This window comes from Heptranchias perlo, chromosome 8, assembly GCF_035084215.1.
Source record: "Heptranchias perlo isolate sHepPer1 chromosome 8, sHepPer1.hap1, whole genome shotgun sequence".
Taxonomy (NCBI): Eukaryota; Metazoa; Chordata; class Chondrichthyes; order Hexanchiformes; family Hexanchidae; genus Heptranchias; species Heptranchias perlo.
In genome coordinates this window covers 89,617,000-89,643,549 of record NC_090332.1, presented here as the reverse complement: position 1 = coordinate 89,643,549, position 26,550 = coordinate 89,617,000, and the positions used below count along the sequence as shown (strand labels likewise).

At 41.5% G+C, this 26,550-nt stretch overlaps 1 protein-coding gene across 1 annotated transcript in view; it reads right to left on the bottom strand.

Annotated features, from left to right (window-relative positions):
* Positions 1-25,425, bottom strand: part of LOC137324792 (sprouty-related, EVH1 domain-containing protein 2-like) — a 103,288-nt gene extending 77,863 nt beyond the window's left edge. Inside the window, exon 1 of the mRNA XM_067989497.1 lies at positions 25,002-25,425. Coding sequence (XP_067845598.1) covers positions 25,002-25,027 — 26 coding nt within the window. The 5' untranslated portion in view covers positions 25,028-25,425. The remainder of the gene's footprint in view (positions 1-25,001) is intronic.
* Positions 25,426-26,550: the final 1,125 nt, after the last annotated feature.

The window sequence follows — 26,550 nt, the reverse complement described above, 5'->3', positions numbered from 1 at the left end:
CACATACAATTGTCACCCCCCTCAACTTCTCAAATTGAACAATATTTCTTGCTTTCTTGTACCAGTTTTTAAAATCTTCCTCTGTACATGGTTCTATTGGAAATAGGTACGCACGCATATGAAGGAGGTTTGTATTTCACGGAATGAACTCTTCCAGCCTCTATCAACACAAAAATCCCAGATCTGTTAAAGTTAGAAATGAGTGAAATACTGTGTATATCCCATTGCTTCAGCATGTCCTGTCACTAGCACACCGTTACAAAAGTAACTTTTGAGGTGCCGATGCATTTAGCACCGTCTTCTCAATGTTCTGTCTAAACACAAAAATCGTATGCTGCAATAGAAGAGATGAATAATAGTGGTAAATGAAATGGTACCCCAAGAATTTAATATTACAATGGCAATGCAATCCATTTACTGGTCTTTGCAGAGAAATCCTTATATAAAAAATGGTCATATGGTGAGATTTCACTGTTGTCCACCAGAATGCAAAGGACTGGCACAGGCACGATGGGCCAAATGGCCTGCTTCTGTGCTGTAACATACTATGACTACCAGCCGTGAGTGTACTGAACTGCTGAGGATTAAAAAGAGAAGATTAAAGCTCCCTAAACTGTCACAATGGAAGGACTTTGGACTGTGATTTCACAGCTCTACCTACTGCACTTTGAGATATTAATTTCATATCTAAACAGTAGCTAGCCATCACCAGTACTTTACAACCACTTTGGTTTGCTCTGGAATGGTTTATTAGTAAAGAAAACATTTATTTCCAAAAATTTTTTTTTAGCGACAACAACGGGCACAAAAATGAAACTAATGATAGGCCAGTTAAGGGAGGTTTAGAACCAGCCTCATGGAAATGGTGCAGTTTAAAGTCAACAGGAACTTTATGCCATAGTCATAACACTTTTTAAAAAGTGACTAAGGAAACAGCTATATTTAAAAAGAAAAAAATTACTATGAAAAAGCTCTAAAATTATCCAAACAGATTTAAGGAAACACAAATTAATTGCAAGCTCTTAACCGGATGCCAGAGAGGAAATGATAGATACTGAAGCAGTGGTCCAGTCCTTGAAATACTGACAGTAATTCCATCATTTATAGGAAAAACAAGAGCACAAGGAATTGCAGCTAACTTTGCGTCATGGGTTGGCAACTGGTTGGGAGGTAAGAGGCAGAGAGTAGGGAGAAAGAATTTATCAGATTAGCGGGATGTGACAAGTGGTGTTTCCCACTGGTCACAGCTTTTCACCATATTTATTAATAAGTTGGATGAAAGAATAGAGAGTTGTATATCTAAGTTTGCAGATGACACTAAGTTAGAAGGCACAGCAAGTTGTGCAGATGGGAGCATGAAGTTACAAAGGGACATAGACAGACTAAGTGAGTGGGCAAAACTACGGTAAATGGAGTTCAATGCAGGGAATTGAGAGACTACCCACTTTGGATTTGAGAAAGAGAAATTGGAATATTTTCTTAACAGTGAGACTAGGAACTGTGGAGGAGAAAAGGGATTTATGTACACAAATCACTAGTGCACAGGTACAAAAAGTAATCAAAAAGACTAATGGAATGTTGGCCTTTATCTCAAGGGGGTTGGAATACAAAAGTGAGGAAACGATGCTTCAGTTGTACAGAGCCTTGGTCAGACCCCATCTGGAGTACTGCGTTGAGTTTTGGGCACCGTAAGATATATTGGTCTTAGAAGGGGTACAGCATAGATTTACCAGAATGATACCAGGGCTTAAAGGGTTAAAGTACGAGGCTAGTTTGCATAAACTTTGTGCATGCCCTTGAGTTTAGAATGTTGAGGGGTGATCCAATTGAGGTATTTAAAATGATTTAAGGGATTCGATGGGGTAGATGCAGAAAAATTATTTCCTCAGCATAATCTTAAAATTAGAGCTGGGCCATTTAGGAGAGAAATCAGGAAGCACTTTCTTCCCCCCCACGTGAAGGGTGGAGGAAAAGGCTGTTGAGGCCAGGTCAACTGAAATTTTCAAGACCGAGATCGAAAGATCTCTGTTAGGGAACGGCATCAAGGGATAGGGAACAACGGCAGGTGAACGGATCGAAGTACAGATCAGCTGTCATCTAATTGAATGGCAGAACAGACCCAAGGGGCTGGATGGCCTGCTTCTGTTTTCACACTGTGTCAACTCCCTATTATAAATTCCTATGCCCACATTTATAATGGGTTTGAAGATTATAAACTGGTCTCTGACTACATAATCTGCCCAACTGGTCCCCACAAATCACTCAATGCTTTTGCATTGATTCCCCCTCCCCCCAATTTGCCATTCTCCCCCCCCGCCACCAGTAACTGCTGTGGTGACACAGCAAATAAAATACTGTCCGAAACCAGGAGAACTCGTCACGGGGGTGTAAAAGGAATTTGTTGGCACCAAGAAAGCCACGAAGCTAAGCGATTACAATGGAAATTTTATTGTACATACAGCCCAAAGTACACATGACCAACTTTGGCTTTAGGACTTGGATTATTCCTGCAACATTACAGAATAAGGTGAATCAAAACCACGATTCAAAAATCTTATGAAAGGTTTCAGTAAGAGGTTGCAAATAAATTTTTACTGCTGAGAAATTAGATTTTACTGAATTCATATAAATAAGCAATTTCACAGGAAATGGCTAATTGTTCAGTGCTACTAATAATTTAAGCAATGATGTATTTAACGAGGACATTATTATGCCTTCAAAAATATCTCAAGATTAAAAGTTTCTCCACTGTTAAGCACAATGCCCAGCTAAGAGGTTGAGTTAAGGACTTTACTGTTTTTAAATCAGACACTTCCATTAATTTGACAAGATTAGCCCTCAATTCCCAGATGCATTTTGTACACATCATATACATAGGAGCAGGATGGGGCCATTCAGCCCCTCTAGCCTGCTCCGCCATTCAATTAGATCATGGCTGATCTGTATCTTAACTCCACCTGCTCACCTTAGTTCTGAGTAGCCTGAATACCCTTGCCTAACAAAAATCTATCAATCTCAGTTTTGAAATTTTCAATTGACCCCCAGCCTCATCAGCTTTCTGGGGTGGGGGTGCAAAAAGAGTTCCAGATTTCCACTCCCCTTTGTGTGAAGAAGTGCTTTCTGACATCACCCCTGAACGGCCTAGCTCTAATTTTAAGGTTATGCCCCCTTGTTCTGGACTCTCCCACCAGAGGAAATAGTTTCTATCTACCCTATCAAATTCCTTAATCAACTTAAACCACCTCAATTACATTACCCCATAATCTTCAAGGGATATACTTTTAAGTACAGCCTGCCCAGTTAATCCTACAAAGGAATTATAAATGTATACTTTAAGGTAAGTACCTTATTTTATCAAGCAGTAGTGTTTTCATCTCTCTAACTGAACAGAACATTTACCCCCAAAACATTCAGTCACGGAAAGTCCTTCAGTAAAAACAACCACCAAGACTTAGTTAATGTTTGGTCAGGGCAAGAATCATTAACAGAAACTAACAATAAACCCTCTTACATTCATTTGCTTGCTTCATCAATTGGTCTACCTTAAAGTATACATTTATAATTCCTTTGTAGGATTAACTGGGGAGGTGGGAAAGATAAATCATTGTGGTAGTAACACCTGCAAGGGAATGGAGGTTGGAAGATGTCCAGCTAAACTTAAAATGAGGCAATGTGACCCCAATATACAGCAGCAGTGGCAGAGACCATGAGATCATATTGCTCTTGCAGAGAGCCGGCACGGACTCAATGGGCCGAATGGCCTCCTTCCATGCTGTAACCTTTCTATCACCTGTCCTGGTTAAACCGCACAGTGGCGATCAGAAGCAACTGAGGTTGTGTTTATTGGAGGAAAGGGAATGAAAGGTTTTGCTATTAATTTTGTTTTCAAGAAGCATGACTGTAGGAAATGTTACAAAAAGATAACTACATTTTTTTTTTAATTGAAAAGTAAACTTTTCTTTCTTGGGCTCCCCAGGCCACACACTAATTGTAGGGTTGAATATCCTATCTGCTACATCCAATAACTAGACAAAAACAAATAAAGAGGGCTAGAAAATTGTTGTTACATAAGGTTAAATCTCACGGGATCCAAGGTGAGGTAGCCAATTGGATACAAAATTGGATTGACGACAGAAGACAGAGGGTGGTTGTAGAGGGTTGTTTTTCAAACTGGAGGCCTGTGACCAGCGGTGTGCCTCAGGGATCGGTGCTGGGTCCGCTGTTATTTGTTATTTATATCAATGATTTGGATGAGAATTTAGGAGGCATGGTTAGTAAGTTTGCAGATGACACCAAGATTGGTGGCATTGTGGACAGTGAAGAAGGTTATCTAGGATTGCAACGGGATCTTGATAAATTGGGCCAGTGGGCCGATGAATGGCAGATGGAGTTTAATTTAGATAAATGTGAGGTGATGCATTTTGGTAGATCGAATCGGGCCAGGACCTACTCCGTTAATGGTAGGGCGTTGGGGAGAGTTATAGAACAAAGAGATCTAGGAGTACAGGTTCATAGCTCCTTGAAAGTGGAGTCACAGGTGGATAGGGTGGTGAAGAAGGCATTCAGCATGCTTGGTTCCATTGGTCAGAACATTGAATGCAGGAGTTGGGATGTCTTGTTGAAGTTGTACAAGACATTAGTAAGGCCACACTTGGAATACTGTGTACAGTTCTGGTCACCCTATTATAGAAAGGATATTATTAAACTAGAAAGAGTGCAGAAAAGATTTACTAGGATGCTGCCGGGACTTGATGGTTTGACTTATAGGGAGAGGTTGGATAGACTGAGACTTTTTTCCCTGGAGAGTAGGAGGTTTAGGGGTGATCTTATAGAAGTCTATAAAATAATGAGGGGCATAGATAAGGTAGATAGTCAAAATCTTTTCCCAAAGGTAGGGGAATCTATAACGAGGGGGCATAGATTTAAGGTGAGAGGGGAGAGATACAAAAGGGTCCAGAGGGGCAATTTTTTCACTCAAAGGGTGGTGAGTGTCTGGAACGAGCTGCCAGAGGCAGTAGTAGAGGCGGGTACAATTTTGTCTTTTAAAAAGCATTTGGACAGTTACATGGGTAAGATGGGTATAGAGGGATATGGGCCAAGTGCAGGCAATTGGGACTAGCTTCGTGGTATAAACTGGGCGACATGGACATGTTGGGCCGAAGGGCCTGTTTCCATGTTGTAAACTTCTATGATTCTATAATAATAAGTCTGTTGACGCAACTATCTGATCAATATCTTTACCGACATCTTCACAGTGTGGCCATTAATAAACCTACCAAACTGGAGTGGAAATAAAAACAAATCAATGCCCAGGTTGGGATTTTTTTTAAAATGTAGCTGAACATTTATAAAATCTGCATTTTCATACCTTATTAGAAACCATAACTGCAGTACAAAATCATTGCATGCATGAGGAAGATCCAATAAAATGGAGAAAAATCACATGTTAACCTTCTTGCCAGTGTAGAATTAATTTGGTAATCCACAACTTCTGTCACTGGCCTCCTACACCGTTCTAATGAAACTCAATGCAAGCCTGAGGAGCAGCACTGCATCTGTCTACTAGGCACTCTGCAGCCCTCTGGTCTAAATATTGACTAATAACTTGAGACCTTAACTACAGTTCCCATATTTTCTGTCTGGCAAGAAGCGCCAGCAATGTGGGATGGGTGTGCTGACATTTCCAGGGATTGGGGTGGAGGGGGAAGGAGCAGGTCGATGCTTGAGGTGGGGAGCACCCTGCTGAAACATTGTGCTGTCAAGGTAGTTTGTACACAAGAAATAGGAGCAGATACATTTTGTACACATCATATAAATAGGGACAGGATGGGGCCATTCAGCCCCTCAAGCCTGCTCCACCATTCAATAAGATCATGGCAGATCTTTGACCTCAACTCCACTTTCCTGCCCGATCCCTTGATTCCCCTAGAGTCAAAAAAAAAAATCTATATCTATCTCAGCCTTGAATATACTCCAACAACTGAGCATCCACAGTCCTCTGGGGTAGAGAATTTCAAAGATTCCCAACCCTCAGTGAAGAAATTCCTCCTCATCTCAGTCTTAAATGGCCGACCCCTTATCCTGCGACTATGTCCTCTAGTTTTAGACTCTCTAGCCAGGAGAAACAACCTCAGCATCTACCCTATCGAACCCCCTCAGAATCTTATATGTTTCAATGAGATCACCTCTCATTCTTCTAAACTCGAGGGTATAGGCCCATTCTATTCAACCTCTCCTCAAAGGACAACCCTCTCATCCCAGGAATCAATCTAGTGAACCTTCGTTGGACCGCCTCGAAGGCAAGTATATCCTTCCTTAAATAAGGAGACCAAAACCATACTCTTGGCTTTCTTCTTCTACCATGCTCTGGGTCACTGCCAGTTTTCTCATGCTTCCTTTTCCTCCTGTCTATCCCACACCCATTTAGCTATTCACACACCTGTGTCGCGTCTATGTCTTTTATTTCTTCGATTTCTCTCGTTACGCCTCCTACTGCCTCGTGCTTAATATCACTCTGCCATTTAGCCACTTAAGCATTTTACAAGTGTGCGTGACTGTGTTTTTCTTCTCTCTCCTTTCTCTATATTCGGTTCATCTGGAATAATCATTCGGGTTCCGATGACAGGTAGGAACCAGTAATCTTACTGTTTTCGCCACAAATGCTGCCTGATCTGCTTGAGTGTTTCCAGCGAGCTCAGTTTCTGGTTTCAGATTTCCAGCATCTCCAGTCTCACCAGAAACTAGTTGCGATCCTAAAAATGCCACTAGCGAAGAATTAGAATTCACAGAGCCGACGTGATTCAAATTAGGACACACGTCTGCACAGTCAGAGCTCTTATGACATTTTAAGTTTGTGCCTCAAAGTAGTCAAAGTTTAAAAAATAAACAAGCTTTCTCAAAAGAAACTTGGCCTCGCTAAGACGTCACAGGTAAAATTTCATCTTAGCTCGGTGACAGTGAAAAAGATTCTATTTCAATTTATTTATTCATCCTTACTAAGATATGTCAATATGGCAGCCAAATAGGAATAATATGCAAATAGTATTTATGCCTACATTTTTTTTTGTTAATCCTATTTATGTATGCCACTGTCTTTACACATATAAAACACATACGTATCTGCTAAAAGGGAATGTGTCATCAAGCTTTATTGTAGAATTGAAGAAACAATTACATTTCTAAAATCAATTGATCTGGGAATTGGTTAGTCACCATCATATACGTGAGGGGCAAATGCAGTAAAGCTCTACACTCTGAACTTTGAGCTTAACTACAGTTTACAATAGCATATCTCCGCCACTCTGAGAAACAGGTGAAGCAAAGTGCAGCAAACCAACCATAGGCTATCAGCGTGCTGTGCTTCCAACCTTATGACAGACAAGTTAGGCAACTCCTTTATAGTCTAAGACTAGGCGGTTCCTTCCTCCAAGATAAGAGCTAGCATGACAAAATCAATTTCCTGCAAAGAAAGCCATGTGTTACCTTTTATAGCATAATCACTTAAGTAGAAGTAATTGGGAAGTGTTTTTTTTGGGAGGGGAAAGAAAGAAAGAAGAAATCTGACCATAGTTACTCTTTTATCCTGGTCGGAGTTCAATGTTTGCCAATGGTATCAGAGAAACTGACCAGGTGGAATTAGTGTCTGGTTTGAGGACAGTGAATGGTCAGTACAGATACTACTGTACATGTTAATGCATCGCTAGAGTTATCAGCTTCAAGCTCCTCCACTGGAGTTCCCCGTGAATTTGTCAACATTCATGGCTTTAAGAAAACACATACATAAACACAACAGAAATAGAAAAGAGGACGTTGTGATTAATCATAATTCTTTTATTAAAAAGGGAATTATGGTGAAACTCCTTCAATCTAAATCAACATTAGATGGTAAGCATTTTGTGACAAATAAAAGGATAAAGTTTTTTTTTAAAAAGGTGGTGTGGGGTTAATTGGCAGGCATATTTTAAAGAGTGACCCAATCTCAAATCTATCTGTGGTACTGAAAGGGAACGTCAATTACACCAGAGAGAAATATGGGAACTCAGAAAAAACATAAATGCAGGTCAACTCCAAAGCAAAAGGTAGGATCAGTGACTCGCTCATCATGAAGATCCACGCTTCCCTTATTGTGTCACGGTGCCCCTTTTCAATTATTGTTTCTTCAATTTAGTGCTATTTATACAGAATTTTGACTACTTTCTACTTTACTTCAATTTTCAGCCATCTGTATCCTTGTTCTAATGACATCCTTTTAAAATTGTAACAGCTCGTGATTCTTTTATTCACCTCTAGTATTCAGGATAACAAAATCCTAAAGCTATGATCACAACCCCACCCCCCCCCCCAAAAAAAAATCTGTTCTCTGTATCTATTCAACCTGTGATTTAATAGTTGAAGTGAGGATCATGGCTGACATTCAATCTATTACAGAAATCTGAAACAAATCTGCAGAGGAGCAAAGTGCATTTGGGATTTAAACTTCCTGTACATTTTAAATAAAGGGGACATTCTTGCTAGAATTGTGAAAGTTTGCCATCAGTAAATGCACTTGGGAATTACTGACCTTAAGATAGACTGGGTGAAATATTGTGTCAAGCTGCAATAAATGCCTGATGCAAAGTCCCCTGCCCGCTTTAGTAAGGCAAGTAAACTCAGCATATACAAGCTTGTAATTTAACACAACCCAATGGATGAACTGCATGGAGGACGGACGGGGACGGACACGGACAGTAAATTAATTATGAAAATCAATTGTCAATCCTGCATGTGAAAAGCTTTAAAAAAAACTTATGAAAACTAAAATAACTTGACAAGTGAACACACACGCTGCCATTTTTGTGCAGTAATATGATGGAAGAAATTTGTATTTTATCCGTTAACCAAAAGTCAATGCCTGCATCCAGCAGGTAATTTAATATATTTCTGGTACATTTAGTAGCCAATTGTATATACACAAGGAAAATCATGTTCAATATGGGTCATTCAGAAGCTAAACTAGTAGAACAATGGCAATCAACAAGGCTTTGGTTTTGAGTCCTTCAGTTCTGAACTGAGTGCAGTCACTCTGGGATGTAATATTTAGTACTGCATTACCTGCCTTTTGAAACTGCCAGCAGCTCTTACCTTTGTACAACACCTCACTTTCTAGATAAGGGGAGTTGGGCTGTACAACAATTATACAGCGATACATTTCTACATTTCCCTTGGTCTTGAAATCACATTAGCTGTGCTGTTTTCTCCCCTCCTCTCGATGTGCTCCCTCTTGCTAGGATACAATTCCATGGATACTAGCAGTCTTACGACAATACCCTGCCCAAGTAGCTATTCCTCATTTATGAGCATGGACAGTGAGTGCGAGCAGGCCATTTATCTAAATTGCAGCTGAGCGCGTTGCTACTCTCATCAGACACCCATATCCGCATACTTTACAGCAGTCATTAGATATTAACCAGTAAAAGGAACCTTTACCAATTTGCCCTTCCCAAGTCCAGGAGAATTGAGGCCAATTGCTGTCCCAGCTGAGATCAAAGAATCATTCAGCACAGAACGAGGCCATTCAGCCCATCGTGCACGTGTCAGCTCTTTGAAAGACCTATCCAATCAATCCCATTCCCCTATCCTATCCTATCCCCATAGCCCTGCAAATTTTGAAAGTTATTATTGAATCTGCTTCCACCAGCCTTTCAGGCAGCACATTCCAGATCATAACTACTCACTGCTTAAAAAAAATTCTCCTCATCTCTGGTTCTTTTGCCAATTACCTTAAATCTGTGTCCCCTGGTTAACGAGATAGCTAACAAAGCAAACTGCACATGGTGCTTTCTGATCTGTATTGTACAGTACTACACTGCGCTGTACAGTTACCCACTAGGTCATCAAGTAAAAGCTAGCCCTGCTTATTGTCAATTGAAGGGTACAATGGATCAAGACTGCTACTGAGGGCAGCATGCTTTAACATTGAAGATCGGACCTCCCAAAGGAATTAGACATCCATATCTTTGCGGGTTCCTTGTGCAGCTACCTGCTAAATACATGTTGACTTCCTGGTCTGCCCTGCGCAGGCATACTGAGTCGTGATGCTCCCCAGTTCCCGCATGTGCAGAAATCACAGACATGACCATTTACAGTGGTCTCTATTTACTAAGAATTAAAACAAGAGCAAATTGCAAGGTAAGATTTAGGATTTCAGAACAATTTTTTTTTGGGTTGGCCATATGGCATTTTATATATTTTTTTTAAAAATGAAAAGTTGCACCAACATTCAGGGAGGGTGATCATGTAAATTACAAGTGCTGAATGGGTTTCTGGATGCTAGGTAGGTTTATTGCCAAGACTCATCTGGAGAACGTATAGTCCCCCGCATTCCACCCACCCTGTTTTACTGCCTACATACACAATATGAAACACCCACACACAGGTTACACCCATGAACAGCTAACCCATACCTTAAACAAAGAAGCACCATTCAATCTGCCCAGGTGAATATGAATATTAAGCAACGGGTCTTTACTATAAGCAGAGTTCAACATTGAGCTGAACTTTCTTTCATGACATAATTCATATTTTGTGTGCACTCTCCAAACAAAAACCACACACGTGAAATGATGACACATGAACTACAGGCTCATCCATTCCCAACATGTTGAGCAAAAAACAGACACCATAATCAGAGATAAAACAGCTTTGGTGAAAACTACATTCAGTAATTTTAGATTGAAGAGGAATGCCATCTGGCCTCAGATTAGCCGTACCCCCACTCACCCCCCCCAAAAAATTTAGGACTGAGAAAAATTACAAAACTGGACCACATTGTTTTAAGAAAACTCATCCATTACAAAGCTGGAACCAGGCAACATTGCAATCTTATTCTATTTTGTTTACACAAAATAAATTTGCAATACAAATAAAACACCCAGAACGTAACTCAACGACACTATTTTAGTGCCAATCCTTGTGTATTTTCTTTGCATGAGGATGAACACTTTTCTCTGCACTGTGACATCAAGTATAGTACAAGTTAATGCGAATTTCTGTCTGCACTGCTCCAAATCCCATTGCATTCAACATCTAGACTCTTTAGCTTGTCTAAATTCACATATACTTGGGAACTCGGCTTTCATTGACTAAAATCCATCAATTAAAAAAAAATTCTTAAATAAAAAAGGGGGGCAGGGATCTTATACACTCTCTCCCCGACAGCAATAAATTTCGGTAACCAGGACAGAATACTTAGGACATAGCATGGCCTCCATACCATCTCCAGCTCAAATGCATTGAGACAATATGTTGAGCATTGAATCTGTCCCTCCATAAAAACACTGCTCCAGCCAGAAGACACAGATTTAAGGTAATTGGCAAAAGAACCAGAGGGGAAATAAGGAAATTTTTTTAAATACACACACACATCGAGTTGTTATGATCTGGAACGCGCTGCCTGAGAGGGCGGTGGAAGCAGATTCAATAATAACGTTCAAAAGGGAATTGGATAAATACTTGAAGGGGAAAAATTTGCAGGGTTAGGGGGAAAGGGCAGGGGAACGGGACTAATTGGATAGACCTTTCAAAGAGCCGGCACAGGCACAATGGGACAAACGGCCTCCTTCTGTGCTGTATCATTCTATGAGGAGGATGGAACCAGTGTTCCCTTTGCCATCAGCAGAAGCACTTATATTTTAGTAAGGCTTCAAATTATTGTGTCAACTTATTTCAACACAATACTCCTAATTAAGCATTTTCGACCCAAAAAAATAATTTTATCCTGCTGGTCTAAGTTTTGATTTTAACTCGTGTCCTACAGAAATTTTTTTTTACTTCACTGCTATTTGCAGTTAGCTTCTCTTGTGAAGAAATGTGACCTGATGTTTACTATTGTTGTGATCATTGAAGTTCAACACACACCAACTCAGAGGTGATTTCCCAACTTGCTACAACAGTTGAAGCCCATCCTAGCAATAACTGAGCCACTTCTAGTACATCTGCTGATGTAAACTATTTTAGAAACCTGGAAGCCTTACCTTCTCAGGAAGAGGGAAAAAAAAGGATACAAGTCAAATCACAAGCTTGCAGGTTTGATTGTTGTTTGTGTGGTTAGGTGACCTAAGCCAGGAGAAATACTAGAATGGGCCTTAAATCCTTGGATAAGGAGAAGGTGGAATTAGTGGCTAATTAGACTTGTCCCCGATGTCCTAATACTCATCGAGACTCTCGTGGACATCCCAGAATATGCCACTGTGTTCACAGAGGAGAGGGAAATGAGAGAGAGAACTTATCAGTTCTCTCATTTCCCATCAAACCTGGAATAGGACGTTCTTGCTAAGCATTTTCTCCCAACTATTTTCACACTTGTTCCAGTAAAAATGCAATAAACTCACTACTGCATCCATCCCTGTTCTAGACCACGGGTGACTACTGATGTAAATAGATCGCGACGAACTTGCTGCTTTATAAAAGCATATAATGAAGCTGAGTCATTGGGGTCAATGCTATAGCAACACAATGCCTTGATGCAACTAAATTCTGTGCCAAAGAGTGATAGGATGTGGCTCCATATCCATGATTCCACTTGAGTGGCAGAGCCAAGATTCTAATGCATTAAGCAGATGCTAGGAACTCTGTCAAATGAAGGAAAGAAAAACTCACTGCAGTCTGAACAAAAATCATTTTACTTAAAAAGTTAAAGAAAGTATTTTTTTTTAAAAAGTATAGTTCCTTTAAAAGATAACAATTCACTTGGAGTTGGGATTTCCAAACTATGGCCTATGGGATCTCACTTGTGGCACATACATATTCCATATTTTCTCCTGTTTGAAGATGAGATTTCAGAAGGTCTGCTCTCAGTGTCAGTCCTGGCTCAGTGGGTCGCACTTTCACCCAAGTCAGATGGTTGTGGGTTCAAGTCCCACTCCAGAGACTTGAGCACAAAATCTAGGCCACACTCCAGTGCAGTGCAGAGGGAGTGCTGCACTGTCGGAGGTGCCGTTTTTGGATGAGGTTAAGCCAAAGCCCAGTCTGCCCTCTCAGGTGGGCATAAAAGATCCCATGGCACTATTCTGAAGAGCAGGGGAGTTCTTCCCGATGTCCCGGCCAATATTTAATCCCTCAACTAATATTAAAACAGGTGATCTGGTCATTATCACATTGCTGTTTATGGGAGCTTGCTGTGCGCAAATTGGCTGCCACACTTCCTACATTACAACAATGACTACACTTCAAAATGCTTAATTGGTTATAAAGCACTTTGGGACGTCCCGAGGTCACGAAAGGCACTATATAAATGCATGTTCTTTCTTGTTTTAGTACTGCATCCTCACTGGTGGATAAATCCAAAACATCAAGGTGTGTTAATATGCGCCGTTATAAACATATTCAGATTAATGGGAGCATTTGTTTAAACATTTCATGGAGCCTGAGGGTTATGCACCTAACGGCCCCATAAGAATGCTTGGGCATTCCTGATTTAGAGAATGTCTCAGAACACCCACTAATATTTCATGAATAAGCTTTAAAATCGGATAGTTACACGAAGACGACCTTTCAGCCCATCCTAACTTGTCCATCCAGAAAGACCCCTGCACCCTCCCTCCCACCACACAGCCAATTGTTTCTAATCGATATGATTGCAGGGTTTTCAATTCAACTATCAGGAAATCGATTCCATACGTTGATCACTAGGTGAAGACGAATTTCCTGGTATTAGTCTTAAAATTACCTTTTGCTCGTTTGGACCTTGTCCTACTCTTGCAATTTCAAGATTGAAGGTTTTCATTCTCTATTCCCTTAATTACCTTCGAGATCATCTCCCAGATGCCTCCTTTCCAGGCTGAAAATCCCAACGTTTCGGCAGTCCTTCCCCATAACTCAGACCCCTTGACATTAGGGTTCAGCCTCGAGGTTCTTCTCTATACTGCCCCCCAGCGTTTGATTTCTTCCTGTGCCTTGGCGACCAGAAGTGAACGCAGTACTCAAGGTATGGGCCCACCAGAGCACTGCACCTGTTTTCATAATGAAATTCAACATTCTATGGGCTTTATTGATTGTTGCTCTTTGGACACACTTGAGCATAGAGTCCAATTGGACTCCTAGGTCTCCTAGGTCTGTTTCAACTGTAGTTATTTCAACACCATAGAGTATGTGTGTTGCCTAGTTTGCCTTTCAGTGTGCAGTATTTTTAAAATCTGTATGCATTAATGTCATCTGCCATGTTCTACATATTTTGACCAACTCATTCTGCACTTTTAGCTGCCTCCAATTCAACTTCCTCACATACTCTATGGTGTTGAAATAACTACAGTTGAATGTTCTTTAAAAATTTGCCTCTAAGCCCCTGTGGTTTGGGACCATCTTAGCAGTGTTGAAACACCTAAAGCAGACAACGATGACTGCGGTAGTCTGGTTTACTAGCATAGCTCAGATTATTACCTGAAACCAGGTCACAACATTCCTTTATTCAGGATGCCTACTTGCACCTCCGTAATATCGCCCGTCTCCGCCCCTGCCTCAGCCTATATGCTGCTGAAACCCTCATCCATGTCTTTGTTACCTCAAGAGTCAACTATTCCAATGTTTTCCTGGCTGGCTTCCCATCTTCCACCCTCCATAAACTTGAGCTCATCCAAAACTCTGCTGTCCGTATCCTAGCTCGCACCAAGTCCCATTCACCAGTCACCCTGTTCTCACTGACCTACATTGACTCCCGATCCGGGAACATTTCAAATTTAAAATTCTCATCCTTGTGTTCAAATCCCTCCATGGCCTCGCCCCTCCCTATCTCTCTAACCTCCTCCAGCCCTACAACCCTCCGAGATCTCTGCGTTCCTCCAACTCCGACCTCTTGAGCATCCCAGATTTCCATCAGCCCTCCGTGCCTTCAGCTAACTAGGCCCTAAGCTCTGGAATCCCCTCCCTAAACTTCTCCACCTTTAAGATGCCCCTTAAAACCTACCTCTTTGACCAAGCTTTTGGTCACCTGTCCTAATATCCCCTTATGTGGCTCGTAGACAAATTTTGCCTGATAATCGCTCCTGTGAAGCACCTTGGCGACATTTTACTACGTTATAGGTGCTATATAAATGCAAGTTGTTCTTGCTATGATATCATGAGACTTGTTGGCATATGAGCCCCTTCATTAAGCTCTAAAACACTAGCCATTCTTCTTTCCCATGTCACAGGACCAGCCATCACTACCTTCCCATTTGAGCAGTGAAGGGAGTGAATTGGAATCCTATCCTGACATTTAAATTTCAAACACTGGTCTGATTACAGCACATCAAGCTCATTATGAAAATCAAAAATCAAATCCTATAGAGGATAGTTAGCAGGACCAGCTGTGATAGAGGCCTTTCTCATCACAGCAACCCTGTATGAACAGGAATGTTGCAGAGTTCAGGTGTTAACTATACATTGCTTCTATAGAATGCATCTCATTATAACATTATAACTCCTGGACAGTTCCATAGAAAAAAAAGTTGTTCATGTTCACGACCTCAGTCATCCCTGGAAAGGTTGCCTTAAATACAGTGATGGTCATAGGACTTCCTATTACAGTGGAGTCCCTTTTTTCCCACCCCATACATTAAAAGGAAATCCATCGTCCCCTCAGCAATGAACCAGTGCCACTCAGCTTCCATGGCCATTATACAGAAAGTGGAGAATTCAAAACAGGGTAGAGGAAATGAAGCAAAACACTGGTGACAATACCAGTAAATCATCAACCATGCAATCATACATCCTGACAACATTGCTGCTACAATGCAAGTATTTATGAACTGCTATTTAATTCCCTTTAAACAGAGCAGTAACGAATATCTTTGCCACCACTCACTAGCACCAAGGCCACTCGATTCATTACTTACCCACCAACTCAGGTGAATTGCCTGGATAACATTCAAATCAAGTTCTTTAAACTTGCCATAACTGAGCTAAGTTTCAAAAAGGGCAAATCTTGGCACCTCCCAGTGCTTTAGGACGTTGGGTATTATTGCCATATTTACACTGGCATGTTTATTATAAAGTTATTTGTGCAAATAAACCACCTAACACTGACCGTGGAATGCAAACCTGGTGTCATTCATTCTTCACAGCTCCTGTGCGATTGTCACTAGCCAATTACACTGCCACAGAACACCATTTTATATCACAGCAACTGCATCAGTTTAAAATGGCCTAAACTGGTTAGCAACATGCACGCACTTCTAACAAGTAATTACACAGTGTAAGTATACGTGAACTTAGACAAGCAAAAATGCCCAGATATTGGAAGTGGTCTAGAATCTCAAAAGTTGATCTCTTTATTCATGTGGCAGAAGATGGCTTGTGATTTCAAAATAGACTTGTTAAAAGATAAATTTCTTCAACAAGATTTAAGAAAATGTGGAATGAGAAATGGCCCATCAAGTTTGTATCTTACACACATGTGTAATCTATCCTATTATGGATTCACACTATTCATTTAATCTCCTGAAAAGAAATTCTGCAGAAATATTTCATGATCCCTACGGAACACAAACAAAATTCCCACATTTAACCTGGGCTGCTGCTCTCCACAGACAACATTCCCACTCTCCTCCCCAGCCCTAACGATTGTGACTCATAGACGCTGATTGATTGGAACTAGTTTAAAACCTATATATGTGAAAAAGTCAACATGACTGAAGCCTATGCAAGTTGCAAGCTTAGTGCCTCAGGAAAACATGGCAGATTGAAGGTCACAATATAAAACCAAAATGAGTGAGAAAATATCTATGAGAGACGAGAAGGTTGAGGGGTGATATGGTTTCTGTTTTTAGGATTCTAAATGGACTAGATAATGTAGACCATGACAAGCTGTTTCACCATGTCTAGAAGAGTAGAACCAGAGGACAAGGCCTGTGCTTGAAGGGGCGAATTTAAAACTAATGTGTGGAAACATTTCAGCGAACAAGTGGTCAATCTAAGGAACAGGTTCCCTGGGAAGACGGGATAGTATTGATTCGTTCAAATGCAAATTAGATCATTTCTTTCAAAAAATAATATTTTGGAATAGAGTATATTGGTAATTTGAGACATGACATGCGGTAAGTGTTGCAGGCTTGGGAGGAAAAAGAGACACTTTGGGCCTATGGTTCCCAAAGCTCTCCACCACCGGGGTTTTCCCTCACCTCATGTCTGGGTCTGTTGTAGACTGATAGAGGTTGATTGTCGCAATTAGTCAACAACTCCACTATCATTGTATCATGCAACTACCAGGATGTTTTTTAAAAATTCGTTCATGGGATGTGGGTGTTGCTGGCGAGGCCAGCATTTATTGCCCATCCCTAATTGCCCTTGTGAAGGTGGTGGTGAGCCGCCTTCTTGAACCGCTGCAGTCCGTGTGGTGAAGGTTCTCCCACAGTGCTGTTAGGAAGGGAGTTCCAGGATTTTGACCCAGTGACAATGAAGGAACGGCAATATATTTCCAAGTCGGGATGGTGTGTGGCTTGGAGGGGAACGTGCAGGTGGTGTTGTTCCCATGTGCCTGCTGCCCTTGTCCTTCTAGGTGGTAGAGGTCGCGGGTTTGGGAGGTGCTGTCGAAGAAGCCTTGGCGAGTTGCTGCAGTGCATCCAGTGGATGGTACACACTGCAGCCACGATGCGCTGGTGAAGGGAGTGAATGTTTAGGGTAATGGATGGGGTGCCAATCAAGCGGGCTGCTTTGTCCTGGATGGTGTTGAGCTTCTTGAGTGTTGTTGGAGCTGCACTCATCCAGGCAAGTGGAGAATATTCCGTCACACTCCTGACTTGTGCCTTGTAGATGGTGGAAAGGCTTTGGGGGGTCAGGAGGTGAGTCACTCGCTGCAGAACACCCAGCCTCTGACCTGCTCTTGTAGCCACAGTATTTCTATGGCTGGTCCAGTTAAGTTTCTGGTCAATGGTGACCCCCGGGATGTTGATAGTGGGGGGTTTGGCGATGGTAATGCCATTGAATGTCAAGGGGAGGTGGTTAAACTCTCTCTTGTTGGAGAAGGTCATTGTCTGGCACGAATATTACTTGCCACTTATCAGCCCAAGCCTGGATGTTGTCCAGGTCTTGCTGCATGCGGGCACGGACTGCTTCATTATTTGAGGAGTTGCGAATGGAACTGAACAATGTGCAATCATCAGCGAACATCCCCATTTCTGACCTTATGATGGAGGGAAGGTCATTGGTGAAGCAGCTGAAGATGGTTGGGCCTAGGACACTGCCCTAAGGAACTCCTGCAGCAATGTCCTGGGGCTGGGTAGAAGGTGAACTAGATGGATTTTGTTTTTTTTTGTCTAGCAATTAATATGTTCCTACAATCAAATCATAATCACTATGAACATCAGTGGCTCAAAGCAAAATAATTATGTCAACTGTAAAAAGGCACATTACACACTATAAACTTTTTTTTCTGAGAAACATTTAACAGAATTCTACAATATTAAAGAAGGGATTGACAAATCATGTGAAAAGCTATAATCCTAGCAGGCTTTACTCCAAATATGTAAAACAAGTTGCACAAATGTTATGACGTAGAGAGTCATTTGCTACACAAAATACAGTAATAGATAAAATCTCTGGGGTTTGAGATTCATAAGCAAGTAGCAGGAAAAATAAAATCTGTAACCTTGAAGGATTGATGCAGCCAATACAATACTGAACCAAAATCATGGATTGTAATCCACCACCTGGCACAGCATGAATTCTATTGTAGCATCTGCTTGCACACATGCTTTTTTTAATTCAAAAATTAGAGAAGCAAAATATACTTCCCCAAAGTCTGCATTCCAGCCGTGATTACAATCAAGGAAAGGATGAAGAGTCATTACACTGTTTTAATGTGACCACTGTTGCACATATACACAGCAATCACAACACCCTTTTTAGATAGTATTAGCTTGAATATCTACAAAAATAACTAGAAATATTAGTTATAGAATCTTACAGCACAAAAGGAGTCCATTTGGCCCATTGTGCCTGTGCTGGCTCTTTGAAAGAGCCATCCTATTAATCCCACCCCCCTTTCTCCATAGCCCCGCAAATTTTTCCTTTTCAAGTACTTATCTAATTTCCTTTTGAAAGTTACTACCGAGTTATTTGTTCAGGAGGATTCTTCCCCTACAAGCTAAATGTCAGTTTCTCTTTTATCACATCAAACTGCTGCATTAACAAGCATTCTGTATGACTTGGAAAATTAGTTTGTTTTTAAGAGTAAATGTTACCTTTGTACTAGACCACATTTTGCTTTAACACACAGTGGTCTAGTACGAAGAAAAGCATTTTTCAATAATCAGAATGGGGAGGATCTATGAAATATAATTTGCTGATTTACCCATGTGAGACACCACGTGAAGGCCTGCCATTGACGGGAGTCTACAAAATCTGGGTTAAACTCAGTGGCCCAGGGTTTCAGCTGGATTGCGCTGGCTTTTTAAAATGGGAAAAAAAAACTGAACTAGCGCTGCCCACAAAAACTGGTCACGTCCCCCTCCCCGCTCGAAACAACATGGACGGTGAGTTTCTGCCAACTGTGCCAGCCTGCGGCCGTTCCAGGAGGGTTTTAAAATTAGGCTTGTTTTTTTTTTAGGCGCATAGGCACTAATAGGCATGGTTTAAGTGTTTTTACTCTACATTTACTAAGAAACTGACTAATGTACACCAATGGAAGTAGGAAATGCTTCAGTACTGTTTTTATTAAAAAGTCACTCTCAGTGATTTTAATTCAGGTTACTCACACGCAGAGGACTGGACATTTTTATTAAAAATGCTTATTTTTAAGCAATGAACCCATTTTCAGCTGTACTAATAAAACTGCACTAGGTTACCACTCTTAAATACATCAATGAATATTTCTGATTGCAAAAAAAATTACACTCTGTTAAGCTGCCGAATTGCGCGGATTCATGGCAGATTTTGTGTTTGTGATTATGTTAATGCATTTTAGCGGAAACTTGGCGCAAAACGTGCCAGCGCTAATTTTGGGTGCAATTTGCCGACTGTACCCCAAGCAGAAACTCCAGACCAGTACCTTTGTGGGTCATTTACAGCTTCAGGTAAAAAGTACAGCAAGGTATGTTTGTAAACTTTACAAAAAAGTTAATATTAATTTCAAACCTCCCGTTGTAAAAGATTATGAGCGTACATACGTAGATATGCTCCATAATGAAAGAGTGTCAAATGAACTACAGGACAAAAAAAATACATACAAACATTCACAACAGGAATTTGAAAATCACGATGTTTCAGAATATCCGACTTCAAATAATGTGAAACAATTAGAATATTAAATTAAGGAAAAGATAGAAGTTGCAGCATCTTGAGGCACCAAATTGCAGGACCTGAGTAGCAGGATGCTGGCTTGCCCAAGCATCTAATGTCCCATGCAGTGAGTTGTTGAGTTAACTGGGTCATCGGGAAGACGTCAAATAGAAGCCAGGCAATTCCCCACAGGTAGTAAGACATCAGACAGGGTATTACCTAGGTTCTAGCAAAGTTGTTGCAATTGTTTATACAGTGAAACCTGTAAATTAGGGACACCTAAGGGACTTGCATCAGGTGTCTCTATTTTCAAAACAGTCATTGTATGTACAGTAAATTATTTGGGACTGCCGATGAGTGTCTTTTTTTTTGGAGGTTTCATGTATCTAGTAGCAAGTCAGCTTGTTTATACTTTCCAGCATTGTGGTAACAAATAGGGGAAGGAGAGAAAATTTTAAAAACTTCAACAAAAAAAAATCAACTTGATTCACTCCAGAATGCCACTTATTTTGGAGAGTCTGTTTAGACCCATCTCACCATGGGCTGAGGAAAAGAAACTGGCCTTTAAATCAGTTTTCAACCAGAGACCGTCTCAGTTCCAAAAATGGACAGTGGGAAGAGATAAAAAAAATTTTAAATAAAAATTTGTACAGATAAAAATTGATAATAGGTAAGCAAGAGAAGCCATTTTTTTTCTTTTTTTAAAAAAAGGTGGTATTTGGGCAAATTTCCCATTCTGTATTTTTATTCCCTTTGTCTTTGTCTGCTGGACCTAACCCCTAAAGCTAAGAGAGTAAACACACAGCCTGCTTCTACATTATGACTAACACCTTCCTGTAGTCAGCTGCCAAACACACCAAGGACTCCCCTTCAATTTCCCCTAGGCCTGCTTGAGAAGCCAAAACCTCCACTCAGTGGGACTCAAACCTGCATACAAGCATTAAATGTTGCCCCAATTTAACCATTTTCAATGCGGGATTTTTAAAAATGCATTTTATTACAATAATAAAGCCACTCATGGCGTCAAGAGCATTACAGTATTAGGTGATTCTTAGCTGCATAGAATTCACCAACAATGCAATTTTAAAAATCTCATGAAATCCTCTTTGTTCCCTTTGCTAAAATACTGCCCTCAACATAAACTATTGAAGCAATGTTGCTGTACACACATTACTGGGATTCAGTCTCATGCCATTTTAAAGCCTTTCCCAAGGAACTGGTATTTGCTGAATTTGCCCATACACTGCCTCATTTTCAGGCAAATGTACTTGCGGACAACTTTGCAACTAGAGGATTTTTAAAAAAATCTTGCATTCAGAGAGAGAGAGATGTTATAGGATTAACATTCACAAATTTAGAATCAAGTTTCAGTTTTATCAAACTCAATTCATATTAGTGGTCCATTACAGGCTGTATTTAACACAGTATAAATGCCCTCACACACAAACCTGGTTTCCATAGGTTGTGTACACAGAAAAAAATTTTAACTCTGAATTTGCACTCAGAAATGATATGCTTATGCTATGTATTTTACAAGTTATTAAGGGTGCCATATTACCTGAAATTTAACAATATCTACAAGTAGGCTTGGATAAAACAAAAGTTAATGGAAAACCAGCACACACTGCAGGAATTGCAATACCAGAATTTTCTAAAGCATGAAATAGGAATGAAATCTTCAGCTGAGACAAAAAGTCAAGTTCCACACTTCTTGAAACTAGTCCAATGCATTTTATATATTTTTTAAAAAATCCCAAACTGAAATCTCAACTGTGGTAGAGTGAATATTGCCATGTGTTATGAAGTGAAAAACCCTGTCCATGAACTTTGGAAGAACGGAAACAGTGAACATCAGAATCTTGGACTTGTCCATTTCCCAGAAAGATAAAAATTACATTGTTTAGGGATTTAATCCTGCTGGTGTAATTTCAAGCTTCAGCACTTGGGAGTCACTTAGATGTAAATGTTTTATTTTCTGCCACTTCCCAAATTTCACTTTTTATTAGTGGAAGCACAGCACTAATTTAAAAAACTCACATTGCACTATTTAAAAAAAATACTTGGCAACATTTTGCAGGGGGGGGGTAATTAGGCACGGCTGAACCTGTACTCAATATCTAACTGATTCATGTGTTACAATAACAAAAATTAACTCAATCAGAAACCTCTGAACCCTGCAATGTCAAAACCTTCTCGTCTGTTAGGGACCTAAACGTGAATTTTAAGGTGACAGACGCACCAGACATGGCTCGAATCAGCACAAAAACCTTAATTTTCCTCGGCCCCTTCGTTACAGGTATCCTAGTCACATGCCGACTCTTTTTGCTAAAGAGAGTTCCTGAACAGGTTACACCACCTGAATGCTGTCTTCTACAGGAGAGACTGGATTTCCTCAATACAACAAAAAGAACCTACAAGGCCCAGTTTTTTTTTAAATGAAAGATGCACAAATTAAGATGCATCATCAGTTTGTACATTCATTTTACCATTTACAATACAGCTGGTTCTGGTTCACAGGCATCCAGAATGTAAAGAGCAGGGGGGTAACTCATAGATCTATGGAAGATTTTATATAATTGATATTTATCCTTGAAATTTACCTTCACTGCATTATTAATTCCACAACGAGCAGCGTTAGAAATACTCGTTACACATCAAAGACCACCATCTTGGTGAGAATGTGTTCTACATACTGTTATTCTATTGTTGGCAAATGTGCATGCTGCATCCGTGCTTCATTTGCTTGGGTATCACTGCCTAAAGATGCAGCTCTTCTGATTTATTTCCACCCAAAAACATTCAAATACTTTTTCATGAAAAGTTTGAAAAAAAAAGGTTCCTTCACTTCCTTAATACACATTAAAAAAAAGGGGCAGCTATGGCCTAATGGAATTTTATTGCACAGATCAATACTTCTGCTACCAAAATGTAAAAAAAAAAGCACTTTTAAAATAAAACCATTGCAAAATTTCCCTGAAAATAAATTTGTAACCTTGCTCGAAAAAGGATTAAATATTTGGACGTTTTGGAAAGCTTTACATCTTATTAAAGTGGAACATTCGCCCAAATATGTATGTTAAAAAGACTACGTGCGTTAAATTAAAAAAAAAAGGGACAAGTACAATCCAGTTTCGCCATGCAAAGATCAGTCGTTGCAATGAGAGACTGCGAGCAGAGGAAACACAGACAGATACAGACTTGTTATTTAGTTACTGATGTGTGTCTTTCCCTCTAATGGTTACAGTTACAATTGGGTCAGGTAGTAACCGGTCGCCATGAATGGGCCTGAAGGTTACTGTATTTATGAATGGCCGATCATGTGACAATAACGGGTTGTTTTATTCAATACAGTCAGGGCTGGTGTGGTATAAACTATTCCAACAGCAGCAGCTGTGCTACAGCCCATAACCCATTCAGGAATACACAGCAAATACACACACATTAAAAACAACCCGACTTTAACATTCACAGCACCGCCCAGTTTTCTTTTTTAATGCAACAATTCACGTCCTCGGAAATAAAACCAAAGTCTCCAAAAAAAAAAAAATCAAACACGATCGTTAGATTAAAAACAAAAAGCTGTCCGAGGCATGTTCCGATCCCACGCATTGCCGGGGATTGGGTTGTGGGGGGGTTTTATGAATGAAAATGCGGTATGCAAATGAGCGCGATTCTGAAGAGAAATGGCGGATATCGCCACTTTAAAAAAAATAAAACGCAAAAACCAGCACAATGAAGGAGGGAAAGAGAGAGGGAGGGAGGAAGAGGAAGGAAAGAGAGAGAGAGAGAGTGGGGGAGAGGGAAGAGAGAGAGAGTGGGGGAGAGGGAAGAGAGAGAGAGTGGGGGAGAGGGAAGAGAGAGAGAGTGGGGGAGAGGGAAGAGAGAGAGAGTGGGGGAGAGGGAAGAGAGAGAGAGTGGGGGAGAGGGAAGAGAGAGAGAGTGGGGGAGAGGGAAGAGAGAGAGAGTGGGGGAGAGGGAAGAGAGAGAGAGAGAGGGGGAGAGGGAGGAGAGAGAGTGGGGGAGAGGGAGGAATGAAGAGGGGAAGGAAGAGGGGAAGGAAGAGGGGAAGAGGAAGGAAAAGAGGGAGAGAGAGAGTGGGGGAGAGGGAAAGAGAGAGAGAGGGAGGAATGAAGAGGGGAAGGGAGAGGAAGAGGAAGGAAGAGGGAAGAGAGAGAGTGGGGGAGAGGGAAGAGAGAGAGAGAGTGGGAGAGAGAGGAATGAAGAGAGGAAGGGAGAGGGGAAGAGGAAGGAAAAGAGGGAGAGAGAGAGTGGGAGTGAGAGAGGGAAGGAGAGTGGGAGGGGAAGAGGGAGGAAGAGAGAGAGAGGAAGGGAGAGAGAGGAAGGGAAAGGAAAAAGGGGGGGCTTAAAAAAGAGTGAGTGAGAGTGGGGCAGCCGGGGGGGGGCAGCAGTAGCCCCGAGCCCCGAGCTCACAGGCTGCGCCAGCCCACAGCAGGAGCCTCTGCGGCCGCGGAGCGAGGGGGGCAGCAGCCCCGTCCCAGCCTGGCCCGTCCCCACCTCCTGCTCTTCCCCCGCACTGCCTGACACGGCTCGGGCTCGGGCTCGGTCAGTGCCTCCCTCCCTCCCTCCTCCTCCTCCTCCATGCAGCTTCCAACACGAGACTCTCCCCTCACCCCCCTCCCTCCAAAAGGGCAAAAATGCCCAAATCCTCCCAACAAAACACAAAAGGGGAAAATGAGGAGCTCCCTCCTCTCCTTCCCCCTCTCCCTCATCTCCCTCCCTCTCCCTCCAGACCCCGCCGCTGCTAAACTTACTCGTCTGGATGCGCCTCCTCGGTCATTTTTGTTCACCCGCCGCGGACATCCCAGCGAACTTCATTTTTTTTTGGGGGAAGAAATAAAAGTTATTGATCTGTTGCTGTTGTTTTTCCTCCTCCTCCTCTTTCTTCTCCTTCTCCTCCTCCTCCTCCCTTTCTCTCTCTAATAAAGTCACATTATATCTCTCTGCTGTGGGACTCTCCCCGGGGGAGAGGTGCGCCTGCTGCCCGCACTCTCTCTGCATGGATGGGCTGCAGGCGAGGCGCTTGCACCGCTCACTCCCTTTTTGTTTTGCTCCTCTATTAAAGCTCGGGCTGGAGCTGCTGCTGCAAAAAAAATAATAATAATAATAATAATAATTCCCCCCCCCCTCGTCTCTTTCTCAAAACCCCATTTTTACTCCATTTTGGATCCACCAAAAGGGAAGCAGGGCGGAAGCAATGACATCACCGCCACCAGCGGCACTTCGGCTGGGACAAGCAGCGCTCCCTGCGCTGCAACCAAAGAGTGCAGGAGCAGCAAATCCCTGACTCCATTCACAAAAAAAAAACGCAGCCACGGTTGCATTGCAGGAGCTGGATAGGTTGGAGATGCAGATTGCAAAAGCTGTGTGCGGGGGGTTGTTTTTTATTTTTGCAAACTGCAGGTGGGATATTTAGCAGCCGGTGTGGCGGGTTGCTTTTTTTTTTGGACCCCCTTATTTTTTTTTTTAAAAAAAAAAGCTGAAGTGTTTCCAAAAAGGGATTGGATTTTTGGCGCATTGATACTCACTCCACCAAATCGGATGTGATTGTAATCAGGTAAAAGGAAATCTCACCCAGTGAGGTTGGCTGCTGCTTATCAAAAGAGAGAGAGAGAGAGAGGGGGAGTGTGAGAGGAGAGGAGAGGAGAGATTGAGGCTTTAATTCTTCCAGAGGGGAGGAAGAGGAGAGAGAGAGAGGAGGGAAAAGGGGAAAGAGTGTGAAAAGTGTCCACCTATGTGGAGATTGCACCGTCCCCCTTTCTCTCTCAGTGCAGAGGGTGAAGTGACTGCAGGTTTTAAAAGGCGCTGCTTTGTGGATGAAGCTTGTTGGAATTTTTTTTTTTGGTGGAAATCACATGACTCCCTGCCGGAGGATTTTAAACCAAACTTGAAAGAAATGGAACCAAAGAAAATTAAACTGGTTCCTGCAGCCCCCTTGAATTCGGTATCGCTAACTTTTATAACTTTTAAAACACTCTTTTGCTCTGCCGTCCCCTTTTTATTTTTGTAAACTACTTTATGAAAGTAGTACACGGAGCAATTTCAAAGTTCAGGAGACACTCACACGTTGGAGGTTTTGCGCCTCCTCGCGATAAATATTTTAATAACGCGAGCTGCTGGAAATAAAGGTGGATTTGAGACCCATTCCGAGGTTTTAGTTTTCTGTAATGGGAGCAGTGTGCTGTAGGATTTGCTACATTAAAGCAGGCTGGATTCACTGCATTAAAGTTCACGTTAATTCGGAATTGCAAAGGATAAAGCAGATTGACCAACTTTTGCCCACTTTTCCGTGTGCGTGGTGGA